At 35.5% G+C, this 17586-nt stretch overlaps 1 protein-coding gene across 6 annotated transcripts in view; it reads left to right on the top strand.

The window, feature by feature from the left end:
- Window positions 1–17586, top strand: part of Lcorl (ligand dependent nuclear receptor corepressor like) — a 151468-nt gene that overhangs the window by 96496 nt on the left and 37386 nt on the right. For all 6 annotated transcript variants that reach the window (XM_057773244.1, XM_057773243.1, XM_057773240.1 and 3 more), the window contains exon 5: window positions 12021–12272. In XM_057773244.1, the coding sequence (XP_057629227.1) occupies window positions 12021–12272 (252 nt within the window). The remainder of the gene's footprint in view (window positions 1–12020; window positions 12273–17586) is intronic.

Raw genomic sequence — 17586 nt, 5'->3', positions numbered from 1 at the left:
AAGGAAGGAAGCAAGGAAGGAAGGAAGGAAATCTTTACCATGGAAACTTACTGGATGCTGATCATTTTTTTTTTATATTTAGCTGTGGTTGATGTGAATACTGCCCCCTTGTGATAGTAACAAGTATGCTTTAAAAAAACAGAATGGTAAATTATGGGAAACTTTAATGAACCTTATTAACTGAACTATGCCATGTATCATCTTTTGTATTATTAAAGCTATTGTTATATATTATTTTTATTAGAAAACCATCCCATGACATTGGATCGTGTAGAGAAGAACGTTAAGAAAAGAAAATATAGTGAGGATTTTTTACAGTATGGTTTTACCTCAATAATTACAGCAGGAATTGAGAAACCACAATGTGTTGTTTGTTGTGAAGTTCTATCAGCCAAATGTATGAAGCTGAGCAAATTAAAATGCCATTTTGATAGCAAACATCTGAGCATCGCCAGCAAGAATACCAGCTATTTTAGAAGCAATGCTGTTGGACTCAAGAAATCCAGGCTTGACACTAAGTACCACAAACAAAACATAACAGCCATTGAAGCTTCCTATTTGGTGGCACTCAGAATCGCTAGAGCCATGAAACCTCATACCATTGCTGAGGATTTACTGTTGCCAACAGCCAAAGACATTGTTGGAGTTATGATTAGAGACAAATTTGTTATACATTGGGTGAAATTTCCTAGAATGACACTGTCCACAGAAGAATAGATATGTATGCTGATATTCTAGAACAAATAATCCAAGAAATTAAATCAGCTCCACTTCCAGTATTTAGTATCCAGCTTGATGAATCTACAGATGTTGTAAACAGTTACTGGTTTTCATAAGGTGTATTAATGATGGCAACTTTAAAGATGAGTTCCTTTTTTGTAAACCTCTTGAAATAAAACTACTGCACGTGATGTATTTGGGGCAGTTGGTTCATTTCTGAAAGAGCATAAGCTCTCTTGGGAAAGGTTTGTGGTGTTTGCACAGATGGCACTCCAGCTATACTAAGATGTCAATCTGGTTTTCAGTGTTTGGTACTGAATGAGTCACCAAAGTCATTGGAACTCACTGAATGATTCATTGGCAAATATTAGCAATAAAGTCAATGCCACAAGAGTTACAGGAAGTAATGAGAAGAGTCATAAGTTCTGTCAATTTTGTCAAGGCGAGTACTTTAAACAGCCAATTGTTTTCATAACTGCAACGAGTTGGATGCACCAAGCAAAGCTCTGCTATTTCAGACTGAAGTGAGATGGTTGTCCAGAAGAAAGGTTTTTTTGTTTTGTGTTTTGTTTTGGTTTGGTTTTGTTTTTTTTCAGGGGAAAGGTTTTAAAACAAGTTTTTGAGCTTCATGATGAATTCAAAACGTTTTTTAATCAGAAATCAAGACCACAGTTTGAATCACTTTTCAGCAATAAAAATGAATTGCAGAAAATAGCTTATTTGGTGGACATCTTCGCCATCTTGAATAAGTTAAACTTATCACTGCAAGGACCAAATGCAACATGCCTCGATTTTTCTGAAAAGATCCAGTCATTCCAAAGGAAACTTCAGCTTTGGCAAAAAGAAGTTGAGTGAAAGTAAAATTTACACGTTGCCTATCCTATCTTCTTTCTTTGTGGGACATAACATTAAACCAGACAAAAGGATTATGATAATTTCTGTGAAAAAAATACTTGTACATGCTTGCAGATGAAATTTGATCATATTTTCCAAATCTGCCTGATACCCTATTTGTACTTGCCAGAAGCCCATTCACAGTCAAAGTTGAAGATGTTTCTGAGACAGCACAAGAGGACTTCCCTGAACTTATTACAGCATTGATTTCTCTACAATGTCAATTCTGGATCAAATGTTTACAGTCATATCCTGTTCTGTCTGAGACTGTGTTGTGCATTCTTCCATTTCCAACAACATATCTTTGTGAAACGGGGTTTTCCAGCCTGTTAGTTTTCAAGTCTAAATACAGAGATAGACTTGTAGAAGATGATCTTCGTTGTGCTCTTACAAAGACTGCCCCGGAAATTTCTGATCTAGTGAGAAAGAAGCAGTCTCAACCTTTGCACTGACATTGGCTTTTTACACATACTGTTACAAAACGGAGCAATGTAGTTTACTGTTGTTATATTAAGATTGTTACCCATGCTATACCATGCTTCAAGACAAAATTTCATTTATTTGTAGTTAGAAATAAATATTTCACAGCCTATTGTTTTGTGATTAATCATTATGCTGTAATTAAGTTCAAATTGTAACAATAAAAATACATCCTGCATTTCAAATATTTACATTATGGTTCATAACAGTAGCAAAATTACAGTTATGAAGTGCAAGAAAAATAATTTTATGGTTGGGGTCACTGCAATATGAGGAACTGTATTAAAGAGTTGCAACATTAGGAAGGGTGAGAATCATTGTTCTAAAGGGTCTCTGGTGCCATCTACTGAAAGATTTTTTTAAGGAACATAAAAACAAAATACAGATTTTTCACTTAATCTTTTTTAAATTATTTTTTTCAGGTGGGGTCTGATTATTTAGCCATACTGATCATAAACTTTAAATTTTTTTGCCTCAGCCTCCTGAGGATTAGAATTACAGGCATTTACTATGACGCCTAGTTAAATCTGTTTTTTAAAGAGTGAATTTAGGTTTGTAAATGAAGCAGAAAGCTCTGTGTTCTCATATTTTTTTTCGCTTTCCTTCATTTTCCATTATAAACATCTCATTCATTTTGTATTTGATACAGTTAATAAACCAACATTGATGAACAACATGGCCAAAAGCAACCTGGGGATGAAAGGGTTTATTTCATCTTGAACTTCCTAGCAGTTCATCACTGAGAAAAATCAAGGCAGGAACTCAAGCAGGCCAGAAACCTGAAGGCAGAAACTGAAGTAGAAGCCATGGAAGAAAGCTGCTTCCTGACTTTCTTGCTTTCTTACAGCAACCAGGACCACCACTGCAGGTGTGGCACTGTCCACAGTGAATGGGCCCTCCCACATCAATTACCAGTCATGAAACTATGCCACAGGCTTGCTCACAGGCCCACCTCATTTGAGGTTCCCTCTTCCCACATGACTCTAGCTTGGGTTGAGTTAAGATAAAACTAAATAGCACATAATTTACATTAGGATCATTTTATCTATGTTGTGCATACTTGTTAAACTTCTCTGTAGGGTTTACCCAAAGCATACTGACTTGCATGCTCTTTTGAAGTGTCAGGCAACAGTAGCGTTATACCCTGAGGATCTTCTGTATTCCATCTACTTACACCCCATCCCATAACATCTCCAAATGGTGGCACTTTTCACTGTCAGGATCAATCTATTTCCTCCATAAGATCCTTTAATTGGAACTGTACACAATATATATTCTTTGGATCATTTTTCACGTAGTAATATACATTTAAGGTTCCACTATATTTTTTTGTTTTTTTTTTTTTTTTTTTTTTTTTGCTTATTAACTGAATAAGACTGCATGGTAAGAGTAGACTGTAGTTTTGTTTATTCATTTACTTACTGAAGAACATCTTGGTTACTTCCAGTTTCTAGTAGTTACAAAGTTGCTTTAAATATTGATAAGTTTGTGTTTGAAACAAACAAAGAACACATCCTTAATTAATTTTAGAACATTCCTGGATACAAAGTTCTCTAGAACATTTACTTTTCCCCCAAATAACATACGAAAGAAAGTAAGGTTATTTGAAAAAAAAAAACAAAAAAAAAAAACTGGAAGAAAATAATGAAGAGCAAGACCAGATCATCAAAAACGAGGTTTGGAGTTGGAGAAATGGCTCAACAGTTGAAAGCCTTGCTCTTGCAGAAGAGCCGAGTTAGATTTCCAGCCCCCAAATAATGGCTCAAAACTATCTTAAATCCAGTTTTTGGGGTATCTGACACCCTTCCTGGCCTCCATGAGCATTAAGCATGCAGATGATACACATACGTTCATGTGGTCAAAACACTTGTGTTTATAAAAGAAAGAAATCCATTAAATAAACAAGGTTTTCTTTAAAATAATAAAGAATGAAAAACGTGGGTTAACAGCTAGTACAGCATGGGACTGTAGAGATGGCAAGGCAGTAAAAAGCTCTTTTAGAGGACCTGGGTTCTCTTTCCAGCACCAACAAAGTGGTGGTTCACAAGGATCCATAACTCCAGTTCCTGGGTATCTAATACTGTCTTATGAGATCACAACCATCCATAGCTCCAGTTCAGGGGATCCACTGCTCTCTTCTTTCCTCCCTGAACACCAAGCTTGCATGTGATGCACATACATTAATGCAAGGCCAAACACTCATACACATAAAATATATGCATTTAGCTAGGCATGGTGGCATACAGGGAGGCTCAGGCCAGCCAGAGATACAAGTGACCCTGTTGCAAAAATAAAAATAAATCTTTTTAAAAATTTTAAAGTTTTTTTTGACAGTGAAGCATATATAAAGTAAACAAGCAGAATATCTAAAAATTCAAATCACTACAATGGAAATTTAAAACAAACTTTTAAACAGTATGTTGCACATAACAAGAGTTACTGAAAGTAAGAATTCTGAAGAAGCCATGAATAATTGAGCTAAAAGTTGAAAATATTAAAAGTGCTAAGAAACAAAAGGTAGAACAAAATAGCTATTATGTATTTAATGATAGTCAAGTCGGAAAGAATTAGAGCAGAGACTCTGCCGAACAGTACCTGGAAATCATGATATGACTAAAACTAAAGACTTGTTCTTCACACTTTATAGGACAAATATGTTAAGTGCAGACATTGATAAAATGATAAGCTTTTGAAAACATCCAATAAGTAATAAAGATATTATTTCTAAACCAGTAGAAGGAAAATAGTAAGGAGAATATTTTGAAAGAAAAACTGGCAGTAAGGAAAATGTAAATGAAAATATCAATTATCTAATTTATTAAAATGGATTATCAAGTATCAAAATCTGTCACTTGAATGTTCTTCATAGAGGTTTCAGCACAGATAAAAAAAAGCTAGTCAAAAATAAATGCTGAGGGACTTAGAGAAAAGGCTAGTGGTTAGCATGCTTGCTTCTCTCGCAAAGGGTCTGAGTTTGGTTTCCAGCATTCTTACAGATGGTTCATAACCATCTGTAACTCCAGCTACAGCAGATATGACATCCTCTACTGGCCGCAGTAGGCACCTGCATTCCAGTGCACTCACCTCCACACAGACATACAGGCATGCATACATACAATTATAGATGAATCAGCCTTTATAAATAAGCACTAAGAAACTGTCCATTCATATATGATAGCATAATAAAAGGAAACATAATGAAATTCTAACAAATGACAAATTGAATCTGTGAATCAAAATAATATAGGTTAAAAATAGAACCCAGAAAATTATTATAAAGAGTTTAATATTTTAGTTAATTCCAACAGCTCAGGATTAAGAAGTTGTGCCCTATGGCCCATTCCTTTATTTTAGTGTCCAGTAATGTAGAAAAAAAGAAAACTCGTAGGAAGATTGCAGTGTCCAACAGGGCTTCGTAGTGAAATCCTTTCTCACAAAGAGGGGAAACTACAACGTTTGCAACCCTCTACTATGCCATGTGGATTGAAGTAGTTGTCTTCTATTCCTAGTGTGTTAGTGCTGTTATTAAAAAGGCTTGCTGCATGCTGTTAAGTGGGTTTTCTGCATTTAAGGAAATGATGCTTTTCTGTGATGTATTCTATTAATAAGTAATTTTACGGTTACTAGGTGATTCTTATTTGTTGACCCAAACTACAGTTCATGAGATAAGCCTCTCTTATTTTGTTATTCAGTCCGTTTTATGTATTGCAGGACTCTATTTGCTTATATTTGTGTGTGTGTGTGTGTGTGTGTGTGTAAAATAATTTTTCTCTCCTTTGTTTTGTTTCCCCAAAACAGGGTTTTGCTGTATAACAATCCTGACTGCCCTGGAACTCACTTTGTAGACCAGGCTGGCCTCAAACTCACCGAGATCTGTCTGCCTCTGCCTTTCAAGTGCTAGGGTTAAAGGCATGTGCCACCACTTCCTTGCTTATTTTCTTTTGATAGTGTTCAATATACCTGTTTTGTCCTGTCTTGACATCAGATTTATAGTCTTACAGAATGTGTTAGTATAGCTGCCTTTGACTTAAAGAGTTTTAGAAGAGTTCGAACTAATTCTTGTTTAAATGTCTGATGGCAAAATAGCCATCAAAACCATCTGCTTCTGTATTTTTCCCCTGTAGTAAGTGTTTTTGTTTATTGATTCGATCTCTACCTGCTTTAAGTCTGCACAGACTTTCTGTTATTATTTCTTGAGTCAGTTAGCCAGCTGTGTTTTTCTAGGAATTAGATTATTTTGCCTAGGTTATTTGATGTATTGGTGTATCATTTTTATAGTATTTTTTTTATATTTCTCTGTTTTTTTTCTTAAAATCAGTGGTATTACTTTTCACCCCAGTTTTTGCAACTATAAGCTTATCTAGTTTTTCATTATCAGTCTAGTTAATGTTTTACATTTTTTAATTTTATTTAAGTAATGAACTTTTAGTTTCATTGGTTTTGTTTTTCCATTCTGTATTTCATTGATTTCTTCTCTAGCCATTTATTTACATTCTGCTTGATTTGATTCAGTTTTTAATTCATTTTCTTTTAGTGTGGGACATGAGGATATTGATTTAGACTTTTTTTGTATATGTTTAGAGCTATAAACTTCCAAGCAGTATTAGCTGCATCTCCTACCTGTTAGTATATTGATTTTGTTTCATTCAAATTATACTTGATCATAATACTCCTTCTAACTCTTGACTGTGTGTGTCCAAATGTATGTACACATGCTGAAGGGGATACATGTGTGTGGAGGCGGGTGTCTTCCTCAGTCACTATAAACTTTACTTTTTGTGACCGGTCTGTCACTGAATCTGGAATTTGACAGTTTGGCTAGGCTCTCTGTCCAGGAGACCCCAAGTATCCTACTATTTCTTCCTCCACTGTTCTGTGGATACAGGAACATGTCACTATGCACAGGTTTATGTGGGTGCTGAAAATGGAATTGGGGTCCTCATGCTTGCAAATCCTTCAAATGTTTTTAATTCTTCAACATGAGACTTGTCTTGGAGCATAACATATCCCTCTTCGTGGAGAATTTCGATGTGCACTTGATAGCAATACGTATTCTCCTGTTAATGTCACGGCATTCTGTATATGTGGTAGAGCTGTGTTCATCTTACTGATCCTTTTCACTTTTCTATAAAGTTTACTTGTCTTTTTCATGTTGTGTTTCTTTTTTCAGCCTTTTTCTTTAAACCTGTTTTAGCCTTTGAATTTAATGTATTTCTTTTAACAGCATACATTTGAATAATTAATTTTCAAACCCATTCTCCAGGTCTGTGTATATTGCTAGGAATGTTTAGTCTGCTTATGTTTAATATAAATGCTGATAAAGTTGAATTTCTATTAGTCATGTTGTTACTTGGTTTCTTCATGTCTTGTTTCTTTTTGATTTCCCTTTGCCTCCTTTGTGATGCTTTTGTAGTGGACCATTTAATTTTGTTGCTGGTTTTAGGATTATTATTTCAAATATTCTCTTGATAATCATCATGGAGATTACAGTTAGCATCTTAACATGCAATAGTCCTATTTGAATGAATACTAGCAACTTTAAAAGGGGAATCTCACATCAGGAGTGTGACAGTGTAGGCCTCAGATGATCCCCATTGCCAGACTTACTTAGTAACTCCTCTGCACTATTTTCCTCTATGTTAATGCTCTTTTCTTTGTTTACCCACTGATACTTCTGCTTCAATACCAGTTAATAATAGAGGTTTCCTTCAATGTCTAGAACCATAAATCTCATTCTTTTCCAGTGCTGAGTTAGTGGGTGTGGGAATAGATGAATTTAAAGGTTCATAGCCTGCAGCTGGGGGTGCTAAAATGCTCTGAAACCAAAAGGAGAATTGAATCTCTGGTTAATTCTCAGAGGGGTTTGTTTTTTGTTTGTTTGTTTGTTTGTTTGATATTGTAATATCACTTTGATATTGTGACATCACTTCTCCCTCAAAAATAAAATCTCAGGCTGGGTATGTAGGCACATGTCTTTAATCCCAGCACTCAGAGGCAAAGGCAGGGGATGCTTTTTGAATTTGAGGCTAACCTGGTCTACATAGTGAGCTCCAGGCCAGGCCATCCAAGACTGAATAATGAGACACTTTCTTTAAAACAAAATAAAAATAAAAGCTTAGGACAGCAAATAAAAGCAATCTATAGGAAGCCCACAGCATTCAGCAGCATGAAACTAGTGTCCCAAGTGTAAGTTTCTAGTAGTTTTCTCATGTGATCTTTCTGAATCTCTCTCTCTCTCTCTCTCTCTCTCTCTCTCTCTCTCTCTCTCTCTCTCTCTCTCTCTCTCTCTCTCTCTGCGTGTGTGTATGTGAATATGTATATGTGTATATATACTTGTGTATATATACATATATAGAGATAGATTAAGTATGAGAATTTTTAAATAGCCATGGCTTGAGAGCATTTATTTTAAACATTTCTTCCTTTTATTTATCTCCATTTTCATTTTAATTTAACTAGCAAGAACAAACCAAAGTACTTCTATTAGAAATTTCCCCAGTAGATCTTCAACATTAGGTCTTTTTTATTTTGACTTTGGAAGTTACTGTACACAAAATAGATCTGCCATTACATAATAACTATATATTTATTTATCTGGTTTCTAGTATCACTTCCTAGTTTTCCTACTTACTTTACTCTTGAGGCTATTTTAGGTTTTCATTAGAATCACTTCTTAGTTCATGGTCTGGTTCAAAAGTCACTACTTTAATCTTTTATTAAAATAGCATCCCACTAATATGTAACATAAACTACAGTATTTATTTTATGACAAATTACCTCCGAAATTTGGCTGTTTAAAACTATAAAGATATATTCATTCACATTTTATCTGGATCACAAATCTGAAAATGACTCTATTGAATGGATTTGACTCACGGTTCTTCACAAGGCTGCAATTGAGAATCAACTGAGATATCAGCCTTTTAAGATTTTGTTAATGTGGAATATAAACTTCCAGGAAGTAAACTATTGACTTTTATAAGGGTGCTTTTTCTTGTGAGCCTCCCATGGGGGCTGCTCACTCTTCTGAAGAGAGAAATAAAATGGAAGAGGCTAGATAAGACAGAGTGAGGTCAGAGTATGAGTGATGGGGAGTAAGAATATGAGCAGTTGTGTGAGATGGAGAGCTCCGTCATTTATAAACTATGTCTAGAAACGTACTTCCATGGTATACTGTTAATCACCTCAGCTACCATATTATAATATAGAGTGAACTACATGACACTGGAATACCAGACAGTACAGAAATCATTGACAGCTATCTTGAGTCAGCTAGCAATGAAATATGCTTTAAGTTTTTGTTTAGTTAGCTTTGAAAAATGAAAAAAATTAGGCAAAAAATTAGTAAGTCCATCTTGGGCAGTAAACCCTTTTCTGGGTGGCAACCTTCTTTCTTTTCTATCCAGATAACATTTTTTCCTCAGTACATGTGGAGGACTGCTCTCTAGACCGTCACTGCTATATTACCTTAAAGCTAGAATCCCTGACTGCATACTTCATATATAAAACAGCATGATTAAACTTGTTTCTCAAGGATTGGGCTATCTCCCACCCGTAACCTTAACTACAAATGATTCTGTAATGACTGTTCCAGGAATGGCAATCATACCTTTACTTCAAAAAGTTATTCTTAACCATTTTGAAACCCTATCTTTGTTTCAAAAAGTTATATAGCCACCTATGACTACCTTGTTAGGCCCACCTTGCAACTGTGTCTTTGTTTCAAGTCATTAATACTAACTTGTTATGCTTATATTCTGCTTCTGTAACCCCTCCTGTCTTGCCCACTAAACCCTCCATTTGAAAAACACCTATCCCTGAGCTACAAAAGCCTTGTCTTCTTCATCTCTAATGCTGATCCCCTCAACCCTCCCCCCAACTTAGGGAGAGGCAGCCCATGTACACAAATGAAAAAGCTTGCTTTGTCTGCTTTAATTAATTTGGCCATGATGATTTGGGTTAGTGGTTTTTCTCATCGCATCTTTGGTATTAACAATATAATCTGCATATCCTTTCAGATGATACTTGCCCATAAACCTGAGTTTAAGCTTGCTTATATAGATCTTAAGTTACACTTTTTGTTTTGGAGTTATAACGGTTGCACAAGCATCTTCAGAGTAATATTAACTATTGAACAGCTGAAAAATGTCTTTCTCTTACGCCCTCTCACTTGTACATATTCCATAGTACACCATAATGGGACAAAATGTGACTTAATGAATAGAACAGAATCTAAACTTAGCTTTAAACTCAGATGTGATCTAGTTGTTCAATAAACTGAATTGTTTTTGTTTTTTTTCTGTGGTAAATTTAATCATTGTGAACTGGTGAGTGACACTAACCAATAGACTGCAGGGATTTTATACAAAAATACTTGACTGTAAAACCACCATCTTAAAAACAGATAATGTGAAGCAAAATTTAATTTTTAAAAATGAATTTTTATAGAAACCTTCCAGTTTTCATTAAGGTAATAATTAATTGTCTTGGTAATTTTTGTATCCAATGAAGAAACTGTTTATTTTGCTTTAATTAGGAAGCATATAGCCACTGGAGCTTGTATATTATCATTTCAAGTGTGAAAACTTACTTGCCATTTTAACTCTGATATATAAAATACCACTCAGTCTATGTCTGTTTGCTTCTCTTATTCTTACAAACTAAAACCTCTGATAACAGGTCACATTTACTAACAGGTCTGTTTGGAAGAAACAGGAAGCCTTCCCAAGTGTGCTCAATAATCTTTCACAGCTTTTCATTCTTCCTACCTCTGAAAACTAGAGCAAATAATGGGAATCAAATGAGGCCAGATCTATTTGTAAAAAAAGGTTACTACTAGGCCAAAGTGTCTTGATGTTACTCAATGTTTATGGATGACCTGCCATTCTCCTAAACTTGATACAGTAAAGTCATTTGATTTTTTTTTTTTACGGGTTCTACAAGAAGAGGGTGTATGTCTATTTTTGTAGTATGCATGTGTGTGTGTGCCTGTGTCTTTGTGAAACTACTAAGGTTGTAGCAGATCAACCTGTTTTGTAGGATCAAGATCTCCAGTAATAACTAATACCACCCTTTTATAGAAGTTTGTTGTGAGGTTTTTTTTTTGTTTTTTTTTTTTTTGTTTTTTTTTTTTTTTTGGTTTTTCGAGACAGGGTTTCTCTGTGGCTTTGGAGCCTGTCCTGGAACTAGCTCTGTAGACCAGTAGACCAGGCTGGTCTCGAACTCACAGAGATCCGCCTCCCGAGTGCTGGGATTAAAGGCGTGTGCCACCATCACCCGGTTGTGAGTTTTTTTAATAAGTGAAATACCCTAGTTCTAGATAGCTTGTTTTCAGTGGCTTCACAAATTTAAGAAAAGAAAGCAATTGTGATAGAATATTAGTAAATCTTGAATCTATATTGCTGCTGTCTGTGCTACTGTACTTGCTTGATGTTCTTGATAGTGATAATTTCTCTATGTAAAAGAATATAAATCATTGATGACCTTCAGAGTAATATATGAAGCACGTTTGACAGAGTGTTAAGAAAACATTGGTAGAGAGTTCAAACAGTTCAGATGTCTTCTTAGTCACTGATATATGTTGTACATGGCCTACCCTTGGCTCATATATAAAGTTTGTATTTGAATACTAAACTTAATCTTAATATCTAATAGAATGTTTGAACATTTAACTGTGGAGGTAACTCCTGCTTCGATGACTAATCCTTTGATCTGTACTTTTGTTTTTGGGTAGAAATAAATGAATTTTTTAAAAAGTGACTTTTGACAGAAATGCAAAACTGCATCTACATAGTTGCCATTTCTAAGACACAGAGACTGCTGGCCACTGTGGATTGCTTGTAGATAGTGCTAATGTAATTTTCTTGTAAAACTCCTTGGTTGTTTGTATTTGCCTTCTAATGATACTGTGTTTGTTTCTTTCCCAGATCTTCCTCAGAACTGTGATCCTAACATTCCCTTAGTTGCTCAGGAATTAATGAAAAAGATGATACGTCAGTTTGCCATTGAGTACATTTCAAAAAGTGGTAAAATTCAAGAAAATAGAAATGGTTCGATTGGAGCAAGTCTCGTATATAAAAGTATCCAAATGAACCAAGCAGAGCACTGCATTCAGGATGAGCAGGAAGGCCCCTTAGACCTCACTGTGACTCGAACGCAAGAGCAAACCGCTCAGCAAGGTACGTTGTTTGTTTAGCATATGATACTTACTGTTTTTGTTTTAAAACATTTAAGCATGGATGTTTTATGTTCAAATGGGAAGTCAACTTTCCTTGATTCATTTATATGGCTAGAGATTAAAAAGTGTACATTTACATTTTTAAGAGTTATGTGTGTTTGGTGCTAGTGCACATGAGTGAAGGTGCCCAGGGAGGCCAGAGGAGGAGTCAAATATCTAAGCTGACCTTACACACAGTTGTGAGCCTGTTAAATGTGGGTTCTGAGATGCAAACCTAGGTCCTCTGGAAAAATAGTATATGGTCTTAACCACTGAGCCATCTCTCCAGGCCCCTGTACTACATAGTTTATAAGAGAAAATTTGATGTTTTGTGTTTTCATAATGGTTAAGTATCTCTATATCCAACATAAAAATAAAGGACATATATATATATAAAGAGATACTATGAGAAAGAATTATTTTCTAGACATTAATTTAGTATTTGTTCTTTTGTTTCTACATTGAAATGAGAAATAGATGGTTTACCATCCAGTAAGTTTTTGTTATTTATTTTTTAGATTTATTTTTTATATGTATGAATGTTTTCCCTACATGTATGTCAGTATACCACATGCATGCCATGTGACTTCAGAAGTCAGAAGAGAGTATTGGATTCTCTGGAACTAGAGCTACAGATGGTTGTAAGCCATTATGTGGTTATTGAGACCCAAACTAGGTCCTCTTTAGAGCATCAGATGCTTGAAACTGCTAAGCCATCTCTCCAGGTCCCCCTTTCATCCAGTTTTTTATGATATGACTGAGAAAGGGGAAGTTCTACCTGTGATAAATACACTACACTCACATAACTAAGCATAACAGCAATACGTTTTCATTTATACCATGCTGCATTTATATAAAGAAGGGTTCATGTGTACTGTATCTGTGACTTCACAGAAGAAAGACAGTGTGGGGGGGATACCAGATAAACAGCTTATCTGGAGATGAGAGAACAAACAGCTTTTATCGGCATGGTTTAGGGATCATGCTACTTCTTGTAACTGTGAAAAGAAAGGTATTGTTGAAGTGGCGTTAGGACTTTAAGGGTGAGCATATCATGGTCATTGTTTAGAGGAGACGACAGTGTTGCAGGAGGGGCCACTTGTTCACCCCAGCTACCCAGAACTGAAATAATCACACAGAAACTGTATTAATTAAATCATTGTTTGGCCCATTAGCTCTAGCTTCTTACTGGTTAGCTCTTACATCTTAATTTAACCCATTTTTATTAATTTGTGCATCACCACGAGGTTGTAGCCTACCAGCAAAGTTTCGGCACATCTATCTCCAGCAGCGATCCATGGCATCCCTCTAACTCCATCCTTCTTTCTCCCAGAATTCAGTCTTGTCCTCCCCACCTACCTAAGTTCTCCCCTATCAATAGGCCAAGCAGTTTCTTTATTCATCAGTGGTAATCACAGCATACAGAGGGGACTCCCACATCATGACAGTGTGTGAGATCCATCAATATTGAAGCAGAGAAGTAATGCCTTTTATTTGGTCACTAATTTTAGACTATGTTAGTTGTGTTTATAAGAAATATTAAGTTTTTAGTCTATTAGAAGGGTAAAATAAAGCTGCAATATAAGGCTTAAGAAAAATATGTATCTGTACTTTGACTTTTGTACATTGTAAGCACAGGCTTTTTTAAATTTTTATTTGATGTCTATATTTTATATCTCCTCTCATTTTACAGAAGCAATTTAGCATTCTACAGGCTAGAACATGAGCCTTGTTATATGACAAACTTAGAGTTGCAAATAAGAAAGGATGGCAAAAATAAAGGAAAAATGAAGCTTAAACATTAAGTTCAAAATCCTAAATAAATTTCAGCAAATTGAATACAGTAAGAAACACCAAACAATGATTAGTCTTTTAGCTTCTCATAACTTAAATATAATAATGTACATTTACATCAACTGGTGATCTTAACATCAATCAATATTACCTTCTATGGTAAATGGAGAAAAGAAAACCTACTATTTTAATAGATGTGTATTTGTGCACAAACATGTTCTTAATAAATTAAGACAGAAATAATCATATGACTTGATTCTGCAGTAGTTTGTGTGGCCTCATCTGGTATTTATAACTACTATTCTGTAAATGGATTTATAACTTTATAAACACCCATTCTGTATTTCCTCCACCCTCAGCAAGCACCTCAGCAGGTCTTAGTTCTTTCACTGGAGTAGTGACCCATATTTTCATTTCTGAAGAGTCTGTGCCCTTTGTCATCCAGCCTAGATTGGGTTGTTGTAGTTACCCATTGGCTCTAATCATATGGTAGCACCAAGAGACACCCTAGAGAATCTCATACACTACAGATGTAATCTTCCCTACTTCCAGTTGCTCTTTGGTAGTCTGGATCAGTCACCTTTTTTTTCTTCTCTTTTTCTGTCTGTCTGTCCTTCCTTCTTTTCCTCCATCTATCCCTCTCTCTTTGCTTTCCTCCTCCTTTTCAAAGATTTCTTTATTGTGTAGGATTTGGCCTGCATGTATATCTGTTACTATATGTTTGCATTGCCTGCAGAAGCCAGAAGTGGGCATCAGAGTCTCTGGAACTTGAGTTACTGATGATTTTCAGCCACCATGTAGGTGCTGGGAACTGAACCCAGGTCTTAGAAGAATAGCTAGTGCTCTTAATCACTAGTCAATTTCTCTAGTCCATGTTGTTCCTTTTTTATCCATCTGTTAAGGGCATCAAAGTCCAAAATAACTAGTTCAGTGGAAAGTTTAATGTGTCTCCTAATAGAAGTACTCCCTTCTCTGGAACCAAAACTTGTAAGCCAGTAAAGTATAAGGTAACAGGAACAGAAAGCAAAAGTTTTCCTAGTCAGTCACTAGCAGTGATAGTGAGTGGTAGCTCCTAGTTTCCACCCCTTGATTCTTGGACCTGTTAATCCTAGTTATAGAATAAACAGTACCATATATTGGACACTGATTCCGAGCATATACTGCCTTCTAGATAACATTCCCCAGTACTCCAGCTATTGTCACCTATTTAGTACTGGAAATGCTTAAAAGGCAACTTCATCATTCTATCAAGCTAACTGCTTTAAGATCGTGGGGAACATGGTATGACCAGTGGAGTTCATGACATTGGGTATACTGTCATATTTTTCTGGCTATGAAATGAGTTCCTTTGTTAAAAGTGATGTTGTGTGGAGTATTGTGTGAATGGATGTTAGTGTGGGCAGAAGCGTTATATGCAGAAAAATCCATAACCAGAATAAACATCTACTCCTGTAAGGACACAGCATTACCCTCTTCATGAAGGAAGTGGTCTGATTTAGTTAACCTACCACCAAGTCACTGACAGGCAATGGCACCAAATTAGGGGCTCAGTGTTGGTCTCTGCTGCTTGATGATTTGGCACTCAGCAGCTGTAGTCAGGCCAGCCTTGTCAAGTGAAAGTCCATCTTGTCAAGCCATCGCTCCAGCGTAGCCACTTTGTTCATGGCCCTTGTGCAGTAACAAATAGGGATGAGCAGAGAAAGGCTGACTGCACAGAATGGGTCATGCTGTCTACTTGACTGTTGAATTCCTCTGCTAAAGTAACCTTTTGATAAGCATTTACATGGGATTGAAATAACCTCATGTCCTTTGTCCATTTAAAGAGGTCTTTCCATGTAGTTTCCATGTACTCACATGTCTTTCTCACCAGTTTTTCAGTCATGCTTCTTCAAGTCCCTTGACCATTCAGTCAAACCCAGCAAAGGCACTTTTGTGTACTTCCCATCATAGAAAAGAATTGTAGCTTTACCTATCTTTGATTTTATGAAGCTACAAATATTTTCTGGCTGTCAGTTAAATACCCATGGTTAACAGCTGAAACCATAAGACTTCCCCTAAGAGTAAAATAAGAAAAGGGCTAAAGACTTACTAAACAGTGTGTTGGGTGAAGAGGGGAGGAAGGGTCCTATTTGAAGAGATAGTTAAAGAATGGCCAGAGAGGTAAGATGAAGATGGCCTAAAGGATTTTTAATGATATTAGCATCACTTTGTGTCAAGCAGTGATTATGCCAATTTCATTACTAGTGATAACTTTAACATTTTGCTGGAATTTAATTTTAAATAGTTTTTCTCTGTCCAGACAATATAAAATAGTTTCCTTTTCATCTGTATTCACTGTCCTTCATGAAACGAGTCATCATTTGTTTTATATATTTAATATTCATGATAGATAATGTGGCTTCAAAGACTTTTGAACTCATGTCGATAGTGGAGTATGACTGAACTTCCTGATTTGCATTATATAGTAACTACAGACCAATAATATTGTGAGAAGTTAACAGATGTTTTTCTCACTTAATATTCATATTCAGTTTAACGGTAATGGTTATCTTGACATTTCTGAAGTAACTCTAAGATTTTTAGAATCCAGCCAATAAAGGAATTGATTAAAAGTCACTTTTAGCTCGTTTGGTGAAGCTGCTAACACTCTTTCCTAGATGATCATTACTGATTCAGTGAACAAAGGTCACTGATCTCAGTACTATCCATTAGTCAGTAAGAATCTACTGTATATAATTCTGTGTGCTGGTTATATGTGCTGTGTGTAATACAGACTTGAGTAAGCCAGTGATAGGTTAACATAATAATTATTGAATTACTGCCAGTTTTGTATCATTATTTTAAGAAGCAAATATGAGAAAATCTCTTTAACTATAAAGCTTAAATAGACTCTAACCCAGCTTACCCCTCAGACCCTAATGGATTGATAGTTTTAGACCAGGCAAATTATAAGAAAGTGACATAGTATAGAATTGATATATATATAAGATGCTGTGAACTTGTTAAAGGCAACTAAGTAGGGGATGATGCTGAAAGATGGGTGGAAATTAGCAAGGCTAGTGGAATACCATATAGCTGAGTTCAGAGTAACAAATCTAATCAGAAATGAAAAAGAACATGACTTTTGAAGAGTAGAAAATTTTGTGTTGTGAAGAATTTTTTGTCAATAATTTGCAAGGTGAGGACATTTTATAAACAGTTTTTAATTTTTTTGTCAGAAGGCTTGATAAAGTATTATGCCAAAGAAATTGTTCACTATGGTCATAGCTTAAATTTTCAAATATCAGTCCACTTTTGAATTTATCTCTGCTAGTACTGTATGTACAATTAATTATATATTATTTAAAAGTTAGTTACCTACATTCTAAATATTTTGCATTAGGATTTACTCACAGGATGTTAAGTTGTAATGTTAAATGCCAGTCTGCAACTAGTAAATGAAAAGAGTGTTGTTTTATCTTGAGGGCAGTTTTAAAACAGAC

Source organism: Chionomys nivalis, chromosome 6 (assembly GCF_950005125.1).
Source record: "Chionomys nivalis chromosome 6, mChiNiv1.1, whole genome shotgun sequence".
NCBI lineage: Eukaryota > Metazoa > Chordata > Mammalia > Rodentia > Cricetidae > Chionomys > Chionomys nivalis.
The sequence above is the reverse complement of the archived record's forward strand: the minus strand, read 5'-3'. Positions and strand labels throughout refer to the sequence as shown.